This window comes from Nicotiana tomentosiformis, chromosome 1 (assembly GCF_000390325.3).
Source record: "Nicotiana tomentosiformis chromosome 1, ASM39032v3, whole genome shotgun sequence".
Taxonomy (NCBI): Eukaryota; Viridiplantae; Streptophyta; class Magnoliopsida; order Solanales; family Solanaceae; genus Nicotiana; species Nicotiana tomentosiformis.
In genome coordinates, this window is record NC_090812.1 from 98,521,180 (window position 1) to 98,547,667 (window position 26,488).

Below are 26,488 nucleotides of genomic sequence, written 5' to 3' on the forward strand. Positions count from 1 at the left end.
TATTGTTCGCTTTGGGCCTAGGCTCGCACAGATTTATCCTTTTTGGGCTACGCCACCTCGAGCCCCAAAAGCGCGATTGGCCATGTGAACTTAAATCATGCATTATATAGCTCTTCAATTTCCTCTCCCATTCTGATGTGGGATTTGCCTAAGGTGACATGTGCACCCCTTCTTCAGAAGCTTGCCAGCCTAGAAGCCTACCAGTCCTGCTTGACCTGCCCTCTTGTCACACCCTAGGCGAATCCCACATCAACAAAACATGGGAGAGATATTGGGTATATAAGGAGACATGCCTTAGACTCTAGTGACGCGTTTTGAACCCGTGAGGGCCTAGGCCCAAAGTAGACAATATCACTAGTGGGCTGGGCTGTTACACTACCCATAGTTTCCAAGTACGGCGAACTTACCTGAATTCGGCGTATAGGTCTTGTTCTCCGTTCCATTGTCTTTTGCATCTAGGTGTTTCTGCTTTTGACCCTCCAATCCTTTCCCTTGCCGCCTGCTCCTCCGTGGTAATTCCACTGTCTTCCAGTCTTGTTCGCTCGGTGCTTTGTGTCTCTCCGTTGAGCTTTCTGACTGTGGTCATGCTGTTGTTTGCAATGGGCATTTCTTGAATATGTGGTCAATTCTCCCACACCCCTTGCACAATATGCCTTCTCCCTGATATACAATAGGTTGTTTGTGATCCCCAATTATTACGGATGTTCGGAGCGGTACCTCAATAGGCACTTGAATACAGATCCGTGCATATCTGCCTCTTAGAGTGGCAGAGGTATACATATCTATCTTTAGGAGTTTGCCTATCTTTTTTTCCACTTTTTCTAGGATTTCTTTATCATAGAATTCAGTGGGTAACTGCGGTAGCCGTATCCATATGACTCTGGTTTGTATTCGGGTGTTCGCCGACACGAAGGTCCTCTGTGCAATGCACTGGTCATGTTTTTCTTCTTCACGAATTTAACTATGAAGAAGTCCCAACCCATGTCTATGAGAATTAGTTGTTCGGTTGGGGTTCATAGCTGCTGTAATTTGGTCTTTATGAGATGGTGTGGGATTTTTCTTCCAAAGACCTTAATGATGACTGAGAACCTCCATGGGTGGTAAATTCGGAGTTTTTGCTCTTAGGACAGAACAATTGGCTCTGTACTATCTTCTAGAGGAAAAGTTTCGAGCTTTGTTCATGCTTGGTGGTATTGGGGGTGATACACGCTTGACTTCGTTAGGTATTTTTTCGATAGGATTTCCTTGAAAGTATTTTTTTGAGTTGTTTCGACTTCCATCGGAGAAGCGTTAATGTTCGGTGGATAAGGGAATTTCAGTAATGGTGGGGTAATTGGGTCATGTGCAGGAGGTGGGGATGAGGCCATTTTAGGGGGTGAGTTTAATAATTTTAGTGATTGGTTAGAGTTTCTCTCTCTAACACCGAAGAAGGTCTTAAATAAAATACTAATTAATCTAATATTACATCAATAAAATATTAAAAAATAAGTTTATATGGTGATGGCTATGAAGGCTAACAGTGGTGATTGTAGATGCTGGCAGGCGGTGATAGGTGGTGGCTGTAAATAATGGCTAGTGAAGATGGTGGCCGACAATAGTGGTTGATGGTGGTAATTGGTGGTGCTGATAATTGTGGTTGGCAATATATGCGATGACTAATTGAGATCTGAATGATTATGATTCGTACTTTTTTTTAAAAAAAGAACTTGATAGCTGAGGTCAAAATGATTAAAATACAGGCCATCATTAAGTACAAAAATTTCTTACTTAGGATGATGGTTTATATGTAAATAGAAAGGGTCAGCTCCTTTATTAATTGTTGTAAAAATTGAATCGTGTCAATTACAAAACGAAAAAATAAATAAAGAGAAGCATGTTCCCTAAGGGAGACTACATCCTACCCGTGAAACAAAAAAACTCAAAAATGCTCCATGCCTAATCTATAGTACAACATTTCCACCCACAGGCTAATTTCAATTGGAGGACATTTTTTGCTGTTTCCTCCATTTGTACTGGAAAATGATTATCCACTTTTGTGGCCAATCTTGCAATAGCTTTGACAAAAAGGACAGCACTAAAGCCCTAATACACAGATTCTTCATGGACAAAATATTGCCTGGTCATCTGTGTCTTTTTTCCGGTGAAGTATCAAGGAACAAATAGCTGTCAAAGTAGACCATTGAAATGATATATAAGAAGATGGCTCCAGGTGAGAAGCTAAACTTAACTTCATAGGTCATGATCAAGCCCAAAGAAGCCCCTCGTAGCCGAATTCTGAATTAGAAACTGGACTATCACCAAACTCGTGTTGATCGGTTGCTTCATCTGGTCTGATGGAATCAATATATGGTTCCAAAAGATCGGATGATCTTTCAGCTGGAATACCATAGTCTTTAAGAATACTAGCTGACGCAGATACGGCTGCTTCCCTTTCCAGAACAACCAGGAAGTTGTCCTCAAACTCGAGAACTAGATATTTATCCTTGCAAGCTGCATGAATAAACATATATGACCATTCATAACTGCTCAGGTTAAAGTAACAAAAGCTCAAATGATTATCTGTACCAACACTTACAATCCACTAGATGAGCCAAATGGTGAATGTTCCTAATTCGAGTACCATTCAACTTCAAGATCTGCCAAAAGAATGTTATTTGAGCAAGAAATATAAATGACTAATGGAACTTAGATGTACAAACCAATTATTCTTGTTTCAACTTGGGAAGGATTATAGAATCAAAGTAGAACAAATAACTTGCCTGCTCATTGCTTATATCCTCGTATCCAATATTCACTTCATTTGCCAAGACCTGTAAGTAAAATAACGATTAACAACATAACATTCCTTACTTGGCCTTAACCCGTCAGCATCATAAAAGAGGTGGCATTGGGTAACCTAGTGAACTACATTACAACCTATTTACCCATTTTTTTCACTTCAATGACATAATACTTTTCCCGGAAGTTTACGGTCCCTAGTTCCTGTGCTCCCAGTTCTGGCTAGGGCTGGGTGTGTTCAAACTTTCAAGTCCAATATGGAAAACAGCAAGTGGCTCGGGGCTGCAGATTGATTGTCAAAGTGAAATTTTCTCTTTACATACCTGTGATAGTACAACAATCTGTTCTCCGTCGAACTTTGCCAGAGAGTATCGAGCCTTTGTCAATAGTTTTAGCTGACAAAATTCAAAGAAAACAGTTAAGTCAATCACAGTAGAATGTTTGCAATCTTATGAGCAATCACCCATTTGTGAGACTCACCCCTATGCTATCTTCACATTCTTCCCTGGCAAACAAAGATGAACAAATTGATTTCAGTCTGAGAATTGGTGCACCAGAATCTACTCAATGAGATAAGAGAATGCTAGGCCCATTAAGAAAATACAAGGATATCTTTAGTAATCTTACCCTATTAAGGGTTCGGATAGTGGTGTAAACACCAAGCCGGCAACTATTAGGTATGAAGGCTGACCGCATTCTATGTGATAAGGAACCTTCAGAAGAGAGCAACTGATTTAAATCAATTATACTGAGATTATATGATGGCGTCGACAAAGAAACAAAGGGCCAGCAAACATACCAAATGCACACGTGGCTTCAAAACTGCTTGAACTTTCATGAATTCCCCATCTCTAATAATACCAAGCTCGGCTACATCACCAGTGAACCTGAAGAGGACTAAACCTTTGTGTAACATATAAACAGGAATATGTGCAAACTTTACAATAAGGGGGTAATATGGCTAGGGAGCATGAGGGAATTCAAATTTGATGCTAAGGATTTAGTGGATTAAGTCATCAAGAAAATAGAATAATTTACTAGTTAACCCTGATTGTAGTATAAGACGATAATGATCCCACTAGCCAAAGAAAAATCAAATGAAGAAAATTTTTGATGCAAAAAACAAGGAAACATCCAAAGTAGTTTCTTGTAAATTTGGCATTACCGCTTAAGAAGCAGTTCCAAACTTAGTCAATCAAACTGAAAATGAAGTGACTAATTTTTGTCAACACTGTATTGCTTTTGGGATTATGCTTAAATGCAAATCTACTTTCTCTGGAAGTAACTAAGCTTTACTTTTGACTGATGAGATAGCGAAATGCAATGCGTGCACTTGATCGAAATGGCACTGTCCCTTCACACCCGATATGGACACCATCAAAGCTAACAATCACGTCTCCCTGAAAAAGATGAACCAAGTATTATCCAACCTCGTGACATTACCAAAATAACATCCTAATGATATCGGAAAAACTAACCCTACCAAAGAGACAGGTATACCAATGCGAAATAGGTGGACTAACTAAAAATGATCAAAGATACACTACACTCTTCTTTCCCAAGTCATTAAACTGGTCCCATCACTCATTCTCAGAGCTTGATCTTCATTTTTCCCATGAGGAGATCCCTTATGAGGTGTAGAAACACATTTATTGAATCCCTGAACGCGGAATGGATACTTATGTCCATCAATTATTTTCATAGATTCATCTTCACTTTTACATGAAGGATCAATTATGAGTTGCAGAAATCACATCTCTAGTGCTTAATCAATGTTGTAAAAATGAATGACATGAATACAAATGGTACAACTGGGTCCCTAATCCATATTAGTTGTTATTGATTGTAATTACAGTAAAACTACGAATAGTGGAATTAGGAAGTCGTATCAAACAATAAGTGTAATTAGAAATGGTGTCCCATTATCAATGGGATTAGAATCCCATAAATCATAATATATTAGGAGTTTGTGAATAAAGCAACCCTGTATTGTAGCGGAGAGACAATCTCCCATGTATTCTAAAACTTTCTACTCATTCATCTAAGTGATTTTCTACATTGTATTAAGACTTAGCACGGAGAAACTTTTCTCTTTTAGCATCTTAGAATTCTCGACTAAGTCTAGGCCAGGCATCTTCAAATCATATCTGTCCTCTTTGAAATCTCGGACCAATATCCCAACACAGTAGACAGGTAATAGTTTCTAGAATTCATAAAATTCACTCCAGCAAGGCCGCAACTGTCCAAACCCTTCAGCGGCTATTTTGATACCTATCCTCACATCTCCTGTGACCGTACAATTACTAAGAGAAGGAAGTTAGGTTGCAAAATTACTATTCTTGGTGTAGTGCAATCTAATTGTGGTCCATGAAAAAGAATTACTGACCATTTAATTAGACTATTCAAGAGATTTCAGCAAATAAAAAGCTTGTGTAGGAGAGAGTTGATGCTCAGTAATCTAGTCTCTCATGAAAGCACTAGACCCAAAGCCAGTTCCTTTTGGTCTCTTAAGACTTGCCAATTTGTTCTTAGTGTCAGGGTAAACCTTTGTATAATAGCCGTCTCAGTAGAATTTATCATGTTCTTGATGAATTGACAAGATTTGAAGAAATCGGATCTAAACATGGAAACTCATATCAGAAAAGGCTGAAATTTTATCTACTGATGCATATTATTACCGACTCTCCAAAATAATTGGCACAACAAGATAAGTTTTGCATGGTGTTCTTTCTCTCTAACTTAGATCCGCCTATGAAACACTCGTCGACAGATCCTTGGTTGTGATATGATTCACAGATTCGTACAGTAAACAATATCGGCCAGCATGCTTCTCCAGATCTCCTCCACCACCCCATCTTAGGAATATTTTATCTAGTAAACTCCTTAAAGGCTGATTCACCCTTAGCCTCGTAGACCTCGTAATTGGTTTGAGGCTTTTATTATAAGCTATTACTTTCAGCGAGCTTCTCATGAAATACAATTCTATTTTACGCTTCTCAGCTACGCACTAATTCTGACTCCCATTAAAAACATTTCTTATGTTCATGGTCCTGCCAACCCATTAACGGTTATAAGCTTTGAGAACATTAATAAGTAAAACAGAATGCACGAGTACGCTCAAATGTCTTAGAACATAATCATGCATAACAGCAAAATCTCTAGAAGTCAAAAGGTTAATGAACAATTACAAATGGATGGTACCTCTTTTAAGACATTGCTAACATCAGAAGTAGGCTCAACTTTCCGCACGAGTACGCCCTGCAAATCAATTACCAAGCATGTATTAAACAAGGATATCTAGAGATTATTGATTAACCTTTCCATACAGATACTATCAGCAAACACTATGCTTGAATGTCTCGAGCACATTATCGGCTCAGGCATTTTCAATTGACAAATGCAAAATAGGTTTCCTTTCTGATAAGGCATAAATTAGAATTATCTAAGTTGATAAAAGCGCTCAGATGACAGGTTATACCACCTAATTACGTGATTGACCAAATTGAAGGAGTACACACAATTAGAGACTTGAATGCTCATAACAGATTCTTCCACAAGATCCAGCAACATCGCAGAAGAGGATATCATTGATGTTACTCAATAAGGGAATTTCCACTCGAAACGGATTATTTATGTGTTGAAAGATGTCAGCCTGGAGCCTTTACTCAGCTCAATCCCTACCCAGTAAAACTCACTTTTCCCAAGATAGAAACCAAATGACACTTATTCTATTTTCTTTAACTCACTTTTCACATGTTTTAAATGATAACTTCTTTTTGGTTGAAAAGGTAGGGAATTTTATTTATGAGTACCACAAGGTATAAAGAGAGTACATCAGAAATGACTTCCTTCTCCTAGATATTGGAGGAGTGCAATAGATCTGACAGTGAAACTATAGATACAACAATTTTCTTACACCGCAAAAAAACTATTCAAACATCTAGATTAAAAATAAGATATTTGCCACTTTTCCAGAAACACATCTATTTTTTCTCTCTAGCCAGGTGTTCAAAAAATGCAACTAGGTACTGCATTCCAGTAGAGACTGCTTTCCTTATCTGATGACTGACTGTACCAACTGATTACTTTGTTTAATTATTCCTGGCATGACCCATTGATTCCCAAAGATATCAATAAACATAGACCAAATCTGCTTGGTGAAATTACAATGGAACAGTAATTGGAGATGGCAGTGTTTTTAACTGATAACTGGCTCTGTATAATTGGAGATGGCAGTGTTTTATTTAATTATCCACCTTTCCTCTTATATTTAAGGCCATAAACAAAGATTCTGTCCTGATTTTCTGAATTCTATCCACAACAAGCCCTTTCTCTCTCTCTGTAGAACTTTAGCCACTGGATCCTTCCCCTTCTCTCACTATTCATGTTGTTGCAGTACCCATTCTCTGTCTAGTAGTAACAAAGTTGTTTGAGGACTTCCACAACTGGGAAACAAGAACAAACAAACAGCTAAATTAAAAAGAAAAAAAGGGTTTCATTTTTGTTCAAATATGGGAATTCGATCTCTCCTCCCTTCCCCTCCCCCACAAAAAGACAATGACCAATAAAAGAATAAGTAAGGAACTCCACAAAGAAAGACATCTGTTATAAAGTGCTTATTCAACTCATAAGGACTTCTTTATATATATATAGCTACAAAACCAAACCTCATTCGAAGGCACTTTCAAGCAGGCACGAAGTGCTGGACTCTCCAATTTTTGCAACAATACTCCAAGGCAAGGAAAACCTGAAATCACAATACTGTTAGATAAGCTGTTGAAAACCTACAGGAACAAAAGAAGCCTTCAAATCAAATCATATGGAGCATTGGTAGTTCTGTAACGCATAAAGGATGGGACCATGGAATTTCGCACACAACTAATTGCCAAATTACTATGCAGTATTTTTTTTATATTATTGAAGTGTGAGACCATCATATCTAAAAACTTAAGCTGTTTGAGATAGAAAACTTTAATTTACTTAATTATATCACCAACATGCCCCCTCACGTGAAGGCCTGATTTCTTTTTATGGGCCGAACACGTGGAAATTCTTTTTGACAGTGAGTGGCGGTAAACTAGAAACCAAGACCCCTGTGTACTTTAATACCATGTTGAAGTGTGTAACCTCATCTAAAGCTTAAACTGTTAGAGAGAGCACACCTTTATATACTTAATAATGTCTTCAACATTGATAAATGAATTTACTCTGAAATAATAGAGATAAAAAATAGGCACCACATGAACAAATGAGTGGTTTACAGTAAAAAAATAAAAATCGACAAATTAGTAACTAGAATTGAATGGACCAATAAATTTTTGAAAGTTACAGGTTAAAACTTCAACCTATGTTTGACATAATTACTAAAATAGCAATGCAATTAGTAGGAACCATTAGAACTAGCAATGATAAAGTAATACTAGTGCCTATATTGCTTGAGGGCTCACACACCATTACATGATAGACCAATTTACGGATTAAGGGCAACAAACGTAATAAAGGAAGTCATTTTTGAATAAGGATGCATTGGGAAACGATAATGGCGCGGCTTGCCCTCATGCCCTCCCACCCCCTTCTCTCTAGGAATTGATTCTCACTGTGACCCTTTATCTATTCACATTATTTTTAAGTACTTCCTCTGTTCTGAAAATGACGAAAGCGTTTGGAGTAGGAGGGTCAAATCATATAATTTTCGTGTGCATTGGAACAAAAAACTTCTGTCTTTTTACTCCTCTATCCCATTTTGTGGCATTGTTTGACTGACCAAGGAGTATAAAAAAGAACTTTTAAAACTTGTGGTCTAAAACAAGTCATAGACATGTGTAGCTATAAATCATCTCATTAAGGGTAAAATGAGAATTTTAAATTCAAATTGTTTCTAAATATAGAAAAGTATCTTTTTTTTGACAGACTAAATAGAAAAGTTTGCCACATATATTGAGACTCAGGGAGTAGAAGAAAATTTAAACACTAAGAAACTAGATGGAGAAGAATTGCGAATCGCAACCAGTTATAACTATAAAAATTTAAAAATATAGAACATCTTAGTAAAAGAAAAAAACTTTTTGCTTGCACAAACTGTAATAGTGCCAACTTTTAACATTCTTTAGCAAAAAAACTTCACACACACCCTTATTATCTTTTAGAATCAAAGAAGCATCAGCATTTTCTGCCAGAAGAGTCCATGGCGCAGAAGTGAAATGCTTTGGTCCTCTCATTTGCAACCTACCCATTATGACAGGCTGACAATATGCAGAAAGATTCTAGATACTCACGTAAGAGTAGAGCAGCTGCAGTAGCAACTGACAAGTTGGTTAAGTTTCAAAATAAATTTATGTTCAAAGTTTAGAATTGGGCTTTTTTATAACATGCAACTCGAAAGTGTTAAGGGGCATCACTCAACCTCAAAATGTAGCTGATGAAGTGAGAACTGCCCAAGATCATATAAGGAGACAACATATTCTCTCAACCAACATAGGACACTATAACGCCCACTCCTCCCTTCCCTTCACCCTCAAGACTAGACATCTAGAGCGGGAACATTATAACATGGGAGCCCACAACTGAGTAAACCAAGAATATGGATAGATCTGGCTCCATTACCATACTAAGAAAATGGGCCTTGGCCCTAATTTGATCCCAAAAGCTAGCTCATGCGGTGAGAAATACCAAGACCCTAAGAAGACAACAAACCATTCCTTCAACTCTTTGCTTGCCCAAATTGCAATAGTGTTATATAAAAAGGGATGCGTGAAATACCAACTTTTGAAATTCTTAAGCGAAAACCCTCATAAGCCTACCCTTGCTTATCTTGCAGAACAAAGAAGCATCAGCACTTGCTACCAGAGAAACGTCCATGGCTCATAACTGAAATGCTTTGATCCTCTCATTTGCAACCTACCCATTATGACAGGCTGACAGTACGCACAAAGACACTTGATTCTCACATAAGAGTGGAGCAGCAGCTGCTGCAACCGACAAGTTGATTAAGTTTCAAAATAACCTTATATTTTTTATTTTATTTTTTGAAAGACAAGGAAATTCTAAGTTTAGATCATTAGAAAACAAAATTCCCGACACAGATTTTAATGGTCAAGGCTTTTAAACTATATTGCAGCTGGACAAGTAATACCAATATGTCAGAACAGAAGGCCATCTGCTTGAATTTTCCACTTAAAAGAGAGAAGTTCCCTTTCCCTTCTTATCTCCACCAATCTCAAAGTGCTTACACCGCTTGATTGGGTGCTGGGATACATGTTTGCACCCTTGGCATTGCAACCTTAGCACAATCTTCTTGGTAGTTTTAGCCTTCTTGTGGAAGACAGGTTTTGTCTGTCCACCATAACCAGATTGCTTGCGATCATAATGTCTTTTCCCTTGAGCAGCTAAGCTATCTTTTCCTTTCTTTTATTGAGTAACTTTATGCAGGGTGTGCTTCTTGCATTCCTCCGATTTGCAGTAAGTCTTCTTAGTTTTTGGTTTCACCATTGTGAGAGCTAATGGGGTTTGTTACAGGAAGCACCTTTTGGTCTAACGGCGTCCACAGAACCTTTTTAAAACTGGGATTTTCTGTTCAAGTTTAGAACTGGGATTTTCTGTAACATGCAACTCAAAAGTGTTTACATTTGGCGTAACCCAACCCAAAATGTAGCTCATAAGGTGGAACCGCCCCAGATCGTATAAAGAGACAAAACATTCTCTCAACCAACATGAGACACTATAATACCACCCTCATCCCTCCCCCAGGGACTCTCAGGGCTAGACATCTGGAGCATGAACAATACAACATGGGCATCAACGCTTCAGTAAACCAAGAATATGGATAGGTCTGGCACCAGTACTATATAAAATGAACCTTGGGCCTAATTCAACATTTCAACCCCAAAAGCTAGCTCATGAGGTGAGAAATGCCCAAGACCTTAAGGAGATAATAACTCATTCCCTCAAGCAATGTGAAACACTTCAACAAAGAGTATTTTAAAAACAAAACAACAAGTATAGTCAACATTTGCAGGTTCTGAATAGGTTATCTTTCTTTCCAAATTTAATTGAATTATAGACATTTGGGTTGGATGCTTGTAAAATCCTAATTTCACAGGATTTAAACCCAAGTGTGTCCAATTGAAGGTTCTTTCCTAGTGATTCACCCAGTGGCAAATAGTTGTCATTTGGAAAATCAAAATTCTTGCATACCAAACAGAATAAGATATTGGAAACAAGACAGTGTTTGCAGAGTCCTGGATATTTAGGTAGTTTCCCAACATAGCAGAGTCCTGGATATTTAGGTAGTTTCCCAACATAGAATACCTTAAATTCATATTTTCACAAAAGAGGGAGACTCACCGCTGTACTTCCCGTTCCTTTCATAGTCTTCCAAAAAATGAGACACTACAGTAGTTGGGATGACATAACCAATATTTTCAGTCTCATCTGACCTGTAAACCTAAAAGACTTGTCTTGTCAAAACATATATCTTAAAAGAAAGCACGAACTTTGAAAAGAACTTTTCATAGCATCAATTTGTCATAGTTGAAGAAACCAGCATGATGATAATCATGTTTTGACGGGGAAATGCACAAGGAAAATGATTCACACACTGATCAAAGGGCAGAACATGTTGCTGTTCAGATTCAGGAAATTTGAACTTGTAAAGCAGAAAATATCAAGAAAGGCTTCAAATAAGCAAAAAGTATAAAAAGTAATTTGTGATATTATTGATGAGGTATATCCGTATATGGCTTCGGAGGCAATTACCAATTCCCAATGGTAGTAGTTTTATGGTCTGTCTTGAGGCAAGGTTTCAGGCTAGTTCAAACATGCATTTCCGAACCAATGATGATAACTGTAGCGGTAGAATGAAGAACTAGTGCAATTAAGTAGTCATAATTTATAAACCATTTGAAACTTGAAGAGCAAAAGCTGCATTCCAATTTATAAAGACATTATTTTTTATAGACCAAATGGTAAATCCACAAGAAGCCATAATTTAGTAACCTGACAATAGCAATATCAGATTCTGACAAGAAACTACCTGAAATGCCACCCCTATGCACTCTCCATCGTCATTGAATGCAGGGCCGCCACTATTACCTAAAACAGTTGCTATTAGTAGCAGAAACTAAAGTACAGAGAGAAAGCACAAGCCATGATCCTCGTACAAGCACTTGTACGAAGTCATAAAAAAAAGTTAGATTTTCTTTTCTTTTTTGTTCTGTTTTTTATAAGGTATAAAACAAGTTAGATTTGATAAATGGACCTCGGGCCTAACTCAAACCCAAAAGCTAGCTTATGAGGTGAGGATTGCCCAAGATATAAGAAGACCAAGGACCTCAAATCCCACCGATATGAGACAACGCAACCCCCCCCCCCCCCACACACACTCAGGCCTGCAAACTGGAACGTGGACAACATAAATGGGGGCCCAACATCGGTAATAATAATTGGGATGGGCCTGACTCTAATACCATGATAAATGGACCTTGGGCCTAACTCAACCCCAAAAGCTAGCTTATGAGGTGGGGATTGCCCAAGACCATATAAGAAGACCAAGGACCTCAAATCCCACCAATATGGGACAACTCAACAAGATTAATAGGAGAAATTTATTGGGCATGGTTTTATAAAGCAAGAGCCTCATCATCAATATCCATATTTACCAGGATTTATTGCTGCGTCAATTTGAATGCCAAGCAGCTCAGATGATCCATGAGCATATGATGTGACCTAATGATGAAGACCAATATATGAGTTAGCACTAGTATTCAACATTTAGGAGAACAAATTAGTATAATGTGTTGTTTATCATGAGGAGTAAAAGGGAAGAGCGACTTAATTTCTAACAATTTCCCACATTTCAATATTAACTCAGAAATAAGGAAGTTGTTAAGTATTTTTGGTGATACGTAAAACACCAGAGCCACTGTAAGCTTGATAAACTTTAACTATAACGATAACCATTACAAAGTGGGCAATAGTAAGAAACAAAACAGCGTAAAAGTAAAAGAAAATTCAAAAAGAGAAAAAAACAATTATCACAAAAAAGAATGGATATTCGCCATAGTGCCTAGCTTCCATCAACATGCTAAATTGCTGGACGTCATTGATGGAATGTCATTTTGCCCACTGTCTAGGTAATGCAATAGAGATGTTCCGCAAAATTTAGTTTAGGATGAGGAACCTGATCTATAGTCAACGAACTGCCTTAAAGCATAGGTTCGAATTGTCGATTAGCATGATTCAAGGAGATTTAATTTTGGAGATTGTTGATTAGCATGAATTTAGGAGATTTGACTATATTTAGGAGATCTTATTTTATTTTATTTGATTTGATAGATGGATTGATTGTATATATTTATTTTATTTACTTAATTAGCGTTAGGAGCTTTGTATTAATTCCTTTGCTCATGGGATGTAAACATACACTGAAATATAAAAAACCTTTTCTTCTTCTCAAAATCTACATGGTATCAGAGTCATTGCTGCCTTTTGAGGTGAGTTATCCCCCTCGCAGCATTAGGGTTCCGTTTTTATCAAAGAGGTCGAGTTTTCTCTCTCTCCTGATGGTTGTCCGCAACACAAACTCCTATCGGTCAGTTTTGTTTTTGGAATTTTCTTTTTTATTAGAGTCGCTGGAACATTCCGAACATATCCCTACCAATTTTGATTTTTTCATTCATCGGAGCTAAGGTTCGCTCGAGACAGATATGGTTTCCAGCGAGGCAGATTATTTTTGAGCAATTTTCTTCGGATTTCCTTCTGATTGGGCAGAAATATGGAGACATTCAAGGAGACGGTTTCTGAAGAAATCTTGTCTTCAAATGAAATTCAGTTTCTCCGTCGCCTCCTAGCCAAACTTGACTCCGCTAATGTTGCCACATTCAATCATGTTCAATCAGGTACTGCCTTTGCTGCTCACCTTAATTCTTGGATTGTTAGATTCTGGTGCAAATAGACATATGACAGGCTCTTCTAAAGGCATTCAAAACTATTCTCCGTGTCTCAAAGGAGATAATGTTAAAATAGTCAATGGTTCTTTAACACCTATCTCTGGAATATGTTATGTCGTTTGTACTCCTAATATTAAACTATCATCCGTGCTCCATGTCCCTGAGTTCCCTGTCAATCTTTTATTTATTAGTGCCATCACCAAGGCTCTAAATTGTAAAATCGAATTCTTTCCTGGTCATTGTATTTTTTAGGATCTTCAAACAGAGAAAAGGATTGGCAGTGGTAGATTGCGTGATGACTTGTATATATTATATGGAATTCAAAACTCTGGTCAAGCATTTTTTGGGGAAAATAAGGATGTCAACCAAGAAATAACACAGCGGCATAGACGGTTAGGACACCCATCATTCTTTGTTTTGAAAAAGTTATATCCCAATTTGTTTTCAAGGACTCGATTTGAATCTTTGTTCTGTGATGCGTGTGAATATGCCAAGCATACTAGAAACTTAACCTGTGAGTGATAATAGAAGCACAACTCCGTTTATGACTATTCATTCTGATCTATGGGGTCCTGCCCAAACTGTTTCTCTATCTAGTAGTCGATGGTTTGTTACTTTCATTGATTGTTGCACTAGGATGACTTGGGTATATTTGTTAAAAGCCAAAAGTGAAGTTTTCTCTTGTTTTCAGTCATTTCATAAGATTATTTGTACTCAGTTTGATGCCAAAAACAAAAAAACTTGAGAACTGATAATGGCAGCGAATACATGGATAAAAGATTTGGTGCTTATTTGGAGTCCAATGGGATAGTCCATCAGACTAGTTGTCCTTACACTAGTGCACAAAATGGGGTCATTGAAAGAAAAAATAGGCATCTGTTAGAAGTAGCAAGGTCTCTTATGTTCACCATGCATCTATCAAAACCTTACTAGGGGGATGCTATTCCGGCGGCTGCCTATCTTATCAACCGAATGCCACTTAAACCCCTCAATTTTCAAAGTCCTTTGGAAGCTTTAAAAGGTAAGAATGAATATATTGTTCCTCCAAAGGTGTTTGGGTGTGTTTGCTTTGTCCACACTAGAATTCTGGGAAACTTGATCCTAGAGCTATAAAGTAGGGGTGGGCATAAAATCCGAAAAATCGAATTCCGAACCGGACCGAATTAATTCGGTATTTCGGTTTCGGTTTTTTCGGTATTTCGGTTCAATTCGGTACTAAATTTTCGGTATTTCGGTATAACGGTACGGTCCTCGGTAATAGGATCTTGACAATTCGGTATACCGAAATACCGAATTTTTAAAGATCATGTAGGACCTATACACTACCCAGCCCAAGTGCCAGACCCAATATTTTAATTCTCTAGGAGCCCAACCCAATAAGACTACCCAGGCCCCAGTTAGGCAGTTACCCTAGTTTCATACTTTCAGTCTTTCACTCTCACTTGGAATTGGTAATTAGAAACCTAAGAGATCGGCTAACCGGCCACGGCTGTGACCTGTGAGAGAACTCCGAGAAGTGAGAATTGAGAAACAATCTTCAATCTTCAACTCTTCAAGACTTCAACAGGTTCATAACTTTTACCCACATGTTGAAACAATCTCTTGAGAGAGAAATTTTTACCCACTTTTACCCACATGTTTTCTGCTTATTCTCAGTTCATTCATTTCAAGATTTATTCTCCTTGTTTGAATTTCATTAGCACTAGTTTGAAAAGTTTGTTAAATTATGTAACGGGTGTTTCATTTTATATGACACTGTCTCATTCATACATTGTTTTTTAATTTAGAATTTTTTTTTAATTCTGCTGCTACTATTAATTCAAAAATTAATTTTGTTCTCATTCTGTTGTTACTGTTAATTCTGCTACTGCTACTGTTATTTCTGCTACTGTTAATGTTGCTACTGTTAATTCTGCTACTGTTAATGCTGCTACTGTTGCATATACTTTCTGCCAAAAGATTACATTAAACTTGGCCATTTTCAGAGAAAAAATTTGCAGCCTATTAATGCTGCTACTGTCGCATGTTTGTTGAATAGTGGATTAAGACATTAAGCCACAAGAATGTGAGTTGGCTCCAAATGCTAGCATTAGAAAATGCATCATCTCTATTTACTTCTTTCTGAAGAAATGGCTGTTCAATTTCATTGTATTTCTTGGATGAACAGTTAGACAGTGCATTGAAACATAGGAGAATTGTCACTCGTTAGTGTTGCTTATTTAGCGAATATTAAACCGAAACCGTACCGAACCAAAATAATAAATACCGAACCGTACCGAAATATTTTGGTACGGTATTTGGTATACACAATTGATAATCCGAATACCGAAATACCGAACCGAAATTCTCAAATACCGAACCGAAATACCGAATGTCCACCCCTACTATAAAGTGTGTTTTGAGTGGGTATTCTCCGACACAGAAAAGTTACAAATGTTATCATTCACTCAGACTTATGGAGTGGATTATCAAAAGACATTTGCCCATGTTGCAAAGATGAACACTATTAGAATTCTTTTGTCTTGTGCAACTAATCTTGATTGGGACTTGCAACAGTTTGATGTGAATAATGCATTTCTTCATGGAGACTTAGAAGAAGAGGTGTATATAGAGATTCCTCCTGGATTTGATACTGTACAGAGTCAAGGAAAGGTATGCAGATTGAAGAAAGCTTTGTACGGACTGAAGCAATCCCCTAGAGCTTGGTTTGGCAGATTCAGCAATGCAATGAACTCCTTCGGTTACCAACAAAGCAATGTTGATCACACCCTCTTCATAAGACATCAAACGGGTAAACTCACTCTTCTCATAGTTTATGTTGATGACATAGTAATGACAGGGGATGACAAAGAGGAGATGGCCCGATTGAATAAGTTGTTGGCACATGAATTTGAGATCAAGGATCTAGGAAAATTGCAGTACTTCTTGGGAATTGAGGTTGCTAGATCCAAAAGAAGAATCTTTATTTCTCAAAGGAAGTATATTCTGGATCTCTTGAAAGAAACTGGTATGACAGGTTGCAGACCCGCAGAATCTCCCATTGAAAGCAATCACAGGTTACAAAGCGGAGTTGGAGAGTCAGTTGATAAGGAGAGATATCAGAAGTTAGTTGGAACTCATTTATCTCTCCCACACTAGACCAGACATAGCCTATTCAGTTAGCTTAGTGAGTCAGTTCATGCATAATCCCCAAAATCCTCATATGAAAGTTGTCTTTCACATTTTGCGGTATCTGAAGTCTGCTCCAGAGAAGGTTTATTTTTCTCCAAACATGATCACCTCCGAATAGAAGCCTTTACAAATGCGGATTGGGCTGGATCTCTAGATAACAGAAGATCTACATCCGGTTATTGTACGCTCGTATGAGGAAACTTGGTTACTTGGTGAAGCAAGAAGCAAAGTGTAGTTGCTAGATCAAGTGCGGAGGCAGAATATAGAGCTATGGCCCAGGGTGTTTGCGAACTACTTTGGCTACAAAAGCTACTACAGGAACTGAGACTGTCTGAAAAGGGAAAACATTCCTTGTACTGTGACAATAAGGATGCCATCAGTAAGCTCATAATCCAGTCCAGCATGACCGAACAAAGCATGTGGAAACTGATCGGCACTTCATCAAAGAAAAAGTTACAACTTGTGTCTTAAGTTTGTTTCATGTGCCATCGGAAAAACAACTAGCTGATGTGTTTACCAAAGGTTACAACAAGCGAACTTTCCATACTTTGAGTTGCAAGTTGGACATGTGCGACATCTTTGCACCAACTTGAGGAGGAGCGTTGATTAGCATGATTCAAGGAGATTTGATTTAGGAGATTGTTGATTAGCATGATTTCAGGAAATTTGATTATATTTAGGAGATCCGATTTTATTTATTTGACAGCTGGATTGATTGCACAGATTTATTTTATTTCCTTAATTAGCATTAGGAGCTTTGTATAAATTCCCTGACTCATTGGATGTAAACATACACAAAAATATAAGAAGCCTTTTCTTCTTCTCAAAATCTATACTAATTTTGGAAGTAGAAGCAACAATATGCAAGGTATCTCTTTATTGCTTCTATACCATGTCAGTAATAAGCATTTGTGAAATTCATGTATTATCTATGGAGGTTCCTAAGTTAATATTTCACAGTTCTTCTAACTGTAGCAAACTGTTACTCTTCAATATCAATGTGATAAGAGAAAGAGCAATCATAACATGTTAATCCAAATGGTGTGACCAGAAAATGAGAATGAGCAGCACAGGCGAATGGAGCAATACGGACTTTTAATGAAGATGAAGACATTCAGTCACTGCCTGGTAGCATAGATAAATTGATGCAACATTAAACTGAAATCCAAACAACATAAACAGACCTCAATTCTTGATACCACCCCTTTGGTCACAGAAATAGTATCTCCTCCAAGCGGATAACCTACAACAGTTACAGCATCCTGCAAGTCAGAAATAACTTCCAGCTTAAGAATTATACCTATGTAAATTGCAACAGAACTGGACAGATTTAAATTTGGGTATTAAAAAAAAAGTCAAGATTTCAACTGAGCTTCAATTGAAAATGGTTCAGCAAACTTCAAATGATAAAGTTATATATCCATATGGCTATTAGAGGTTTTCACTCTCTGTGAGCCACAAATTAGCTATTCACAAAAATTAAGCAAGTTTTTTTAGCAAAGATTTCCTAAATTTCATGTAGATTTACTATTATTACTCCTCATACAATAATTACATCCAAAGAAAAGCTAACCATCAACTATTATTTCTACAATTGAAGCCTAACATTATACCAAGCTGCTGGCATAAATAAGACATACCAGAACCACTAATATCAGAACCAATCTCAACCTTATGATAGAGTATCGGCAAATCCAAGATATATTCCTCCAAAATCAAGTTTGATTGGAAAACATTGTATATGACAAAATTAACATAAATGAGAAAGCAAATATTCCAAAAATACATGCATATATTTGGCAGCAGAACTTATCTGAACTGATGAATGTGAGACGCACCTGCAGATGAGGCAAGTGTCCAAAGCGGAGGGGTTCAGCTCCTTCCCAGAAGTCCTTACTTTCAACAGATAGCAAGGCTATATCACACTCCACTCCTCTAGCCAGAACCTGCATTTAACAGACGATGAAACTAAGCGTCAAAATCCAATGACATTTTAGCTTGACACCACTTTTTGGTAAAGAGCCTTTTGACACCACTTTTCACCTAAGAACACTTATCTTTCCGATAGATCAGGCCTAAATGTAATCATCTCTCACTCAGCTTCTGGTTTTCAGCATAAAATAAGAAATCTTGTTAAAAATATTCCAGGAACCAAAAATCAATTACGTTATAGCACTTTTGACACTGACTCTCGTCTATAAAAACCAACTTTTCAAACGATCAGGCCCCTATACTCACCTAGCCTATTATTCTCAACATCAAAAAAGAGATCTTATTAAAGAATAGCATCCCTTTGTTCAATTTATAGTCTAACATTTAGCAGGCATCACCAAAATGCATCGTCTTAAAGTATTTGCCGGTTGTCAAGACTCCAGATTCAATTTATTATTTAGCCTTACAAAAGAAAAGAAAAAAAAATGGAAGGGATCTATTTAGTTTACCTATCAATTGTTTAAAATCGGAAACTTTTCAGGAGCTCCCAGTGCGGATGGTATTTGCATACGCACATATGCAGAGGGACAGAATGAGAACAGTCGAAATAATGAATGGAACCACCGATAACTAGAGGACTGTAGTTCTTGTCTTCTTTAAATAAGAAATCGCACAAGACGCAGGTCAAACCAAAACTTCTAAGAAATAGTTAGCATACCCTACTGGATTTGGTGAAGTCAACATCTTTCAGTTGCACCTAATAGGCACGGACTCAACTCAGACACCTTGACCACACCATAATGTGTACACTCAAATAATAGACAAGTAAGTTTAGCCTGTACCTAATCCGCATTGAAAAGAGTAAAACGTATCTATTTGATACCTATTTTTGGGTCCAGTATGACTAAGTTAAAGAATAAAACTGTCTTTATTGTGTCAGATTATAAATATACCAAACCCTGGAACTGCACCACTTCATCTAGGCATTGATAAAAATAAAAATCAATTGCTTTTGAAGCTAATTTCTTAATTGAAGTTCCACAATTATTTGAGCGAAAAAAGAAGAAGCCAACTTCTTATTCTCTAGTAACATCTTATTTCAATAAGCATAAAATTTCCATCTTATAAATTTAATCATAATACCAAATGCAATTACTGCTCTTTGAAGGAATTAGCTGAAAGCTCCAACCTTATGTTCCAACAGACATATAACATGCATTGTCAACTAACTACTAACCCAAGGGCCCGTGGTAAAGCTGCTAAGTGGGTTGTGTCACATTTCCTCTTACCAGACCCCAGGTAGAATGTTTTGGTTTAGATCAGCAAGCAGTTGGGCTGGGTGAATATCTACGTCTACCTCACCCAAGTTTGCATCCTTAAGCTACCACATAAAAAAAGATTTACAAGAAGACTCCCAGGTAATATAGGCATTGATAAATCACCATGAAAAGCATACCTTGGCAACATACTTAGTGTCATCTCCCCTTCTCTTCACTTTAACCTGCCACCAAAAAGATACTCATCTAAAAGTGCATTTTTTTATATGCATATACTAGAAAGTTTAATAACGATGTGGGTAAGAAAACCTTCTAAACATGCAAGAGGTCTCAGGTCTCCACCATTTATGACTAGCAAGTCAGAAGCCATGTATACACTTGAGAATAGTGAATAACAAAAGTAGGGCTTAAGAATGGACCTTGATGATACGTCCATCAGTTGTCAAAAACAATATGGATGGAGTAAATTGCAAAAAGGGATGGACTTTCACGTGGTGATGTGGATTAGGTGGGATATTTTTTTCCCTGGGTTAGATAACCCAAACGTGACCTCTTTAAGTTTTTTTAAAGCCAACCTACAGTTCTCTAAGACTTTGCACAGTGCCATCCAAATCGTTTAGAATTTCTCTTTGCCATCAAGTTTAGAGATTATTGCCCTTTGCTATGCCAATCATTTTTCTGGCGGAAAGGAAGTCATCCACATCTGGAGACATGAGCCTCTATTTTTTATGTCAAGTTGTTTCGCATTTGAGTAGTCCTAACACCCCTATCGCTGTAATTAGAGGGAGAAGTGCACGGAAATTTTCATTACCATGCTTTTAGATTCCCTTTCCAGCAAGTTTTTGACAAAAAAATGTTGCCGAGGATGAAAAGCTGCAACAAAGTTCAAAAAAACTAGAAAAGAAGTGTGACTATAAAATTTGTGGAAGGCACAGTGCAAAGCCTAAAAAGTAAAGAAGACAAATCGCGGAGTTACTTTTTCACTTCTACATCTTCTGCACTTTTTCTTTTTTATAACAAATCAAAAGTTTGCTTCCTTCACGGATTCACCTTTAACAGAAAAAAGAAATAAAGTGCATGTTAACCTTTTTCCAAAAACGCAGTCTAATCCTAAAGTCAAGCCTTGATCTGTGGACCGTGGTTATGGATGACCGAGATATTCCCTCCTCTCAGAAAAAGAAATATTAACCACACTTCGGTTTACATAACAAAACAGAATTACAATTATCATTTACTGGTCCTGATATACAATTCACATGTCACCATTTGCTCTAGTTTAAGAGCTTTCTATTATTTCATGAAAAATGTTTTCTAGAAAAATTCATAGCAGGCATTATAATATAAAAAAATCATATTCTAAAAAAACCAGATATACACATAGAAGACTCAGTTAATAAGAAGATTGCCAATATAGCAAAGCAAAACTGCAAAAATACCTGGGTATGATGTTCAACACAATGTGCATTTGTCAAGAGTTTCCCATCACCAATCATGAAAGCACTGAACAGATCAAACAACAGTCAGAATCGTAGACACTCCCACCCCCTGTCCTAAAAGATGTAACACACACACACACACACAACATTGAATTATCAAACAGAACAACAATTCCTCATAAGTAATTACACATTATGGAACCGAATTCATTCCACGTCTCCTAATGAGAATCAAACGCCATTAAGCCCAATCGAGAACAACTTTTTGCAGGAAATTTTCCTTTTTCTCACAACTTTTAACGGAAATAATAAATTAGAGCGAAAGCTGGAAATGCATGCCTTCCTGTACTTGCAAATTGTCTTTGTTTCTGCCATGGGAGGGAATAATCTGGAGCGGTGTGTGTACAGTAAACCTACAGATAAGCATAATGGAAAAGGAAAAAGTTAGTCCATTACATTTTAAATTTATCATGCATTCCGGGAAATGATTAAATCCAACTGCACATGCAGATATATGTGAAACGACTATTCATACTGTTGATATAGCTACTGATGCTAAAAAGAAAATTGACTGCCATTCATTGTTTATGGAGGTCTATGTCATTTTATGTCTCATCTTAATATTAGGGTTTTTTAGACCCTAATACTAAAATATTGAAATCAACTTATGTCAAATGGAAGAGCCAACCAAGCATACAAAAAATGCACCAACAGTTTTTTTTAGGCTAGCATAAAATATTTAAGATCAGATTATGTGGTTTTCTATTTGGATACAACAATATACGGCTTAAGACATCAGATAATCGGGAATTTAGTCTCAACTCTAAACACAGCAGTGAAGATATCATTAAGCAAGGATGAGCTGAGATCAACAATTTGTTACAGGTTTAGTAGTAAGGGTCAGTATAGAATGTTGGTAGGAGCTAAAGGTTATACCTGGTAGGAGCTAAGAAAAAATACTTGGTAGGAGCTAAAGGTTCAATCCTCCACAAGTAATAATCGTAGAAAGAGAAAGTACAGATACAAATTCAGTCAAACAATTAGTAAATTAAAAAGAAATCTCGAGCTTCAAAGATGAGGCCTCCAAACGAAATGAGCATAATAAAAATATTGCCATGTTAACCACATATTTACCTTCACAACAGCATTCAGAAAAGTTGCATCTTCAATGATACCAGTTTCTACCTGGAAAAGAAAGCAACTTGGATAGAGTGGTGTAGAACAGAAAGACAACATGGAACTTCGTTTTGGGAAATGATAAAGAAGAAAGGACTTATAAGCACCAAACTAATATAATTCAATGAGTAAAACCATTAAGGATCATATAAACGGGTGAATGGAAGCTAACATGGAGATAACACAAAAGTATCAAAGTACACGCGAACTTTGATTGTCCATGAGAACAGCCTTATATCTAGCAAAACCAATCTCGAGAATATTGTTGTTGTTTTCAAGCACGGCAAAGTACAGTGAAAAGGTGACACAAACATAGAAAAGTAGAAGAAAATGTATATTGCATCTCAACCAGGCTAATTAATGACTCTTATGGACATATCAAGAACATCACTGTGTGATTAAAACTACGGCAGAACCAAGATATGTGAAAAATAATAAGGCTTTTCAGGTTCTCAACTCCCCCTCCCTCAGTGACCCAGCTTTTTTCCTTTTTATTTATAGCTCTCATGAATGAGAAAGAAAGCAAGCCACCTCGACAGCACAAACAGAGGAAGTAATATTACTGTCTTTCATACCTGCTGCTCCTTTGACTCAAATACAGCTCCCTTTCCTGCTCCTTTCCTCTGCTGACCAGATGATTTAAATGCAGTTGATTGAGATCGCCCTGCTTCGTTTTTACTGCTTCTACCATCTTTATTTGCTAAATGCCTTTCGTCTTTTGATCTCCATGGGAAGTTCTGTTTACCAACTGCTTTCTGAATCCATCCTTTGCTTGTTAAATAAAATCTTTACTCATGAACAAAAAGAAAAATACCTTTTTCCTAAGTTAGGACAAAGTAACATGACAAGCTGCACGGCCACGAGTACTGAAAAACACGAACTCATAAGAGCAATTCAGGCTATATGAATCATCAAACTTACGAGGGATTCAAGCACAAGCTAACAACAACAAAAGCTTTTGCTGCGTGTTTCCTTCACCAAAACTTTCTTTCACTAATTCACTAGTTATATCTTTTTCATCAAGTGACAACAGAACAAACAAAAAAAAATTTGAATTCCAACTTCTCTAAAATAGTGTTATAGGAAGTTGCCAAAAGCAGAAGATATAATAGCCTTTGAAGAATACAAGAGAGCTAAGGGAGAAGCTAAGAAGGCTATTAGTAAAGCCCGAGGGGAAGCTCTAGGTGGCTTGTTCCAAAAGTTAGGGACACGAGAAGGGGAGAAAGAATTTAAACTAGCACGACTGAGAGAGAAGAAGGGTAAGGATTTAAACCAGGTGAAGTGTATTAGAGACGATTCTCAACAAGTGTTGGCATGAGATAACGAGATCAAAGAGAGATGGAGAGGCGATTTTGCTCAATTGTTCAACTCAGATCAAGAGAATAACATTTTAGATCACTATATGTGTGTGTATGATAGAAACTTTAACTACACTCGTAGAATTAGGACGATAGAGGTAAAGAATACCACGAAAAATATGAGGATTAGAAAAGCTTGTAGTTCAGATCGTATCCCTATAAAGGTTTGGATGTGTCTTGGAGAGGTTGGAGTAGAATGGCTCATCACGCTATTCGATGCTATACTAAGAAGTGGTAGGATGCCTGATGAGTGGAGGAAGAGTACCTTTATGCCAATCTACAAGAACAAAAGAGATTCAAAGTTGTGCAAACTATCATGGCATTAAACACATGAATCATATGATGAAACTCTAGGAAATAGTGATGGATCGTAGATTTAGGAACACGAGAAGAGTGACAGAGAACCAGTTTGGATTTATGTCCGGTAGATCTATAACAAAGGCATATTTTTTTTTAAGACGATTGATGGAAACATATTGCAAAAGGAAGAAAGATCTACACATGGTATTCATTGACCTAGAGAAAGCATATGATAGAGTACCACGAAAGGTCCTTTGATGGGTGATGGAGAAGAAAGGAATTCATATTAAATATATAAATGCCATAAAGGACATGTATGAAGGAACCCTCACTAGTGAGAAAACAACAGTAGGAGATAAGAGGAGTTTCTTATAATAGTGGGTTTACACTAGGGGTCGGCATTGAACCACAACTTGTTTATCCATTGATGAGCTAACCAACACAATACAAGATGAAGTCCCATGAGGTATGTCATTTGCTGATGATATTGAATTAATTGATGAAATTAGCGAGGGTGTCAACCAAAAGCTTGAACTATGACCGGCCATCCTTGTTCATAGTGGTCGGGGAGTTTTCTCCAAACTACTGGTCAGGAGTTTAAGGATGGTAAACGGTCTCAAAACAAAAAGACTAAATACAATGTAAGTTTAGGCAGCATCAGAAGAATGGAGTTGAGGTGAGACTAGATGGGATTTCGATGCCAAAATGCAACAATTTAGATATCTAGGATCGTTGTTTCAAGAGAATGAAATAATAGATGAAGATGCTACTCATATGATTAAAATCGAAATGATGAAACGCAAAAGTACTACAGGGATGTTATGTGATAAAAGGATGCCTAAGAAAGTGAAAGGTAAGTTCTATCGAACAGCTATAAGACCTAGAAAGTTATATGGTAGTGAATGTTAGGCTTCTAACTATACAAAAACGAATACCAAAATGGATGTTCGATCATAAAAGATTAGATAAGATTAAGTGACTACATATGCATTAAGGATAAACGACAGAAGATCGCTTAAGATGGTTTGATCATGCCCTGCATCGACCTACATATGCACCAGTCTGTAGGTGTGAAACTATAGTGAGTGAAGGAGTTAAAAGAGAACAGGGTAGACCTAAGATCACATGGAATGAAGTTGTCTCGAAAGACCTACAAATTCTTTGAATCAATGCAGACTTAAAGATATAGCATAACGAAAGAAAAAGATCCATATAGGTGATATCTACTAGTTGGGAATAGATTTTAGACTTGTCAGAACTTCTACTTTATTTTATTTGGTATGATGATGATATCACTTGAGCTAAATGAATAAGTGAGGACAACTATAGCTGACCCCAACTTGTTCGAGATTGAGACATAGTTAGTGTTGTTGCAACTTCTCTAGTTGTCTTCTATCTCTTTGTCAGCTATTGTTCTTTACATCTTGGCTAATGGAAATCATGCATGAACATATCTGTATCATATCCACTGCTTATATCTTTCTACCATCTACTGCCAAGAAAAAACATAGCAATACAAGCATTCATGTGTGCATTTTACAAACATAATAAAATCCAGTAAACCCAAAATCTTAAATTCATTGGTCATTTTTGCACTTACCTCAAGGGGTATAATTACTGATTCAAGACTTATACTAACCAGGAAATTATTAACACAAACCAATACGTCGGCATTTTCTAAAAGTAAACAGTTCAGAATTCAAAAACGCAATAAAAAGACCTTTTTTATTAAGATTAAAGAATAAAGCCAATGCTTAACTGGAAATTAATTAAAGACAAGAAATTGGGCTTGGTAATGTACCTCTGAGGTGGAATTCTTGAGACCCTTCTTTGGATCTTGATTCTGATGTACAGCTTTAGGAATAAATAAAGAAGAAGAAGAAGAAGAAGAAGAAGAAGAAAAGGGTCTTATGGGTGTTGAGAAGCGGTAGGACGTTAGAGAGTATAGTGAAGTGCCGGCAGAGAACCAGCACGTTGCAGCTGCAGCTGCCATATTTATGTACTAAGAAGACGTAGCAAATGCAATGAGAAGACTAATTGGCTATAGTGTTAAAGAAAGGAACTTGGACTGTTTTCCTTATCCACAAAGTCGTCCTGGTAAATATTCACACCTT

The 26,488-nt window shown here is 37.1% G+C and overlaps 1 protein-coding gene and 1 pseudogene across 1 annotated transcript; both read right to left on the reverse strand.

Annotated features, from left to right (window-relative positions):
* Positions 1 to 1,779: 1,779 nt before the first annotated feature.
* Positions 1,780 to 26,488, reverse strand: LOC104121548 (protease Do-like 2, chloroplastic). Its single transcript, XM_009633561.4, has 21 exons — positions 26,176 to 26,488; positions 23,292 to 23,471; positions 22,675 to 22,725; positions 21,880 to 21,953; positions 21,541 to 21,604; positions 20,284 to 20,328; positions 18,734 to 18,841; positions 18,080 to 18,157; positions 12,435 to 12,501; positions 11,810 to 11,868; positions 11,122 to 11,221; positions 7,446 to 7,525; positions 5,980 to 6,036; positions 4,075 to 4,178; positions 3,578 to 3,665; positions 3,406 to 3,491; positions 3,259 to 3,283; positions 3,102 to 3,173; positions 2,760 to 2,810; positions 2,576 to 2,636; positions 1,780 to 2,490 (listed from the first exon to the last, which is right to left on the reverse strand). Exons 1-21 carry the CDS (start codon positions 26,365 to 26,367, stop codon positions 2,243 to 2,245), a joined length of 1,890 nt encoding a protein of 629 aa, XP_009631856.1. The 5' UTR covers positions 26,368 to 26,488; the 3' UTR covers positions 1,780 to 2,242.
* LOC104121547 (large ribosomal subunit protein eL42-like) lies at positions 7,494 to 11,037 on the reverse strand (annotated as a pseudogene).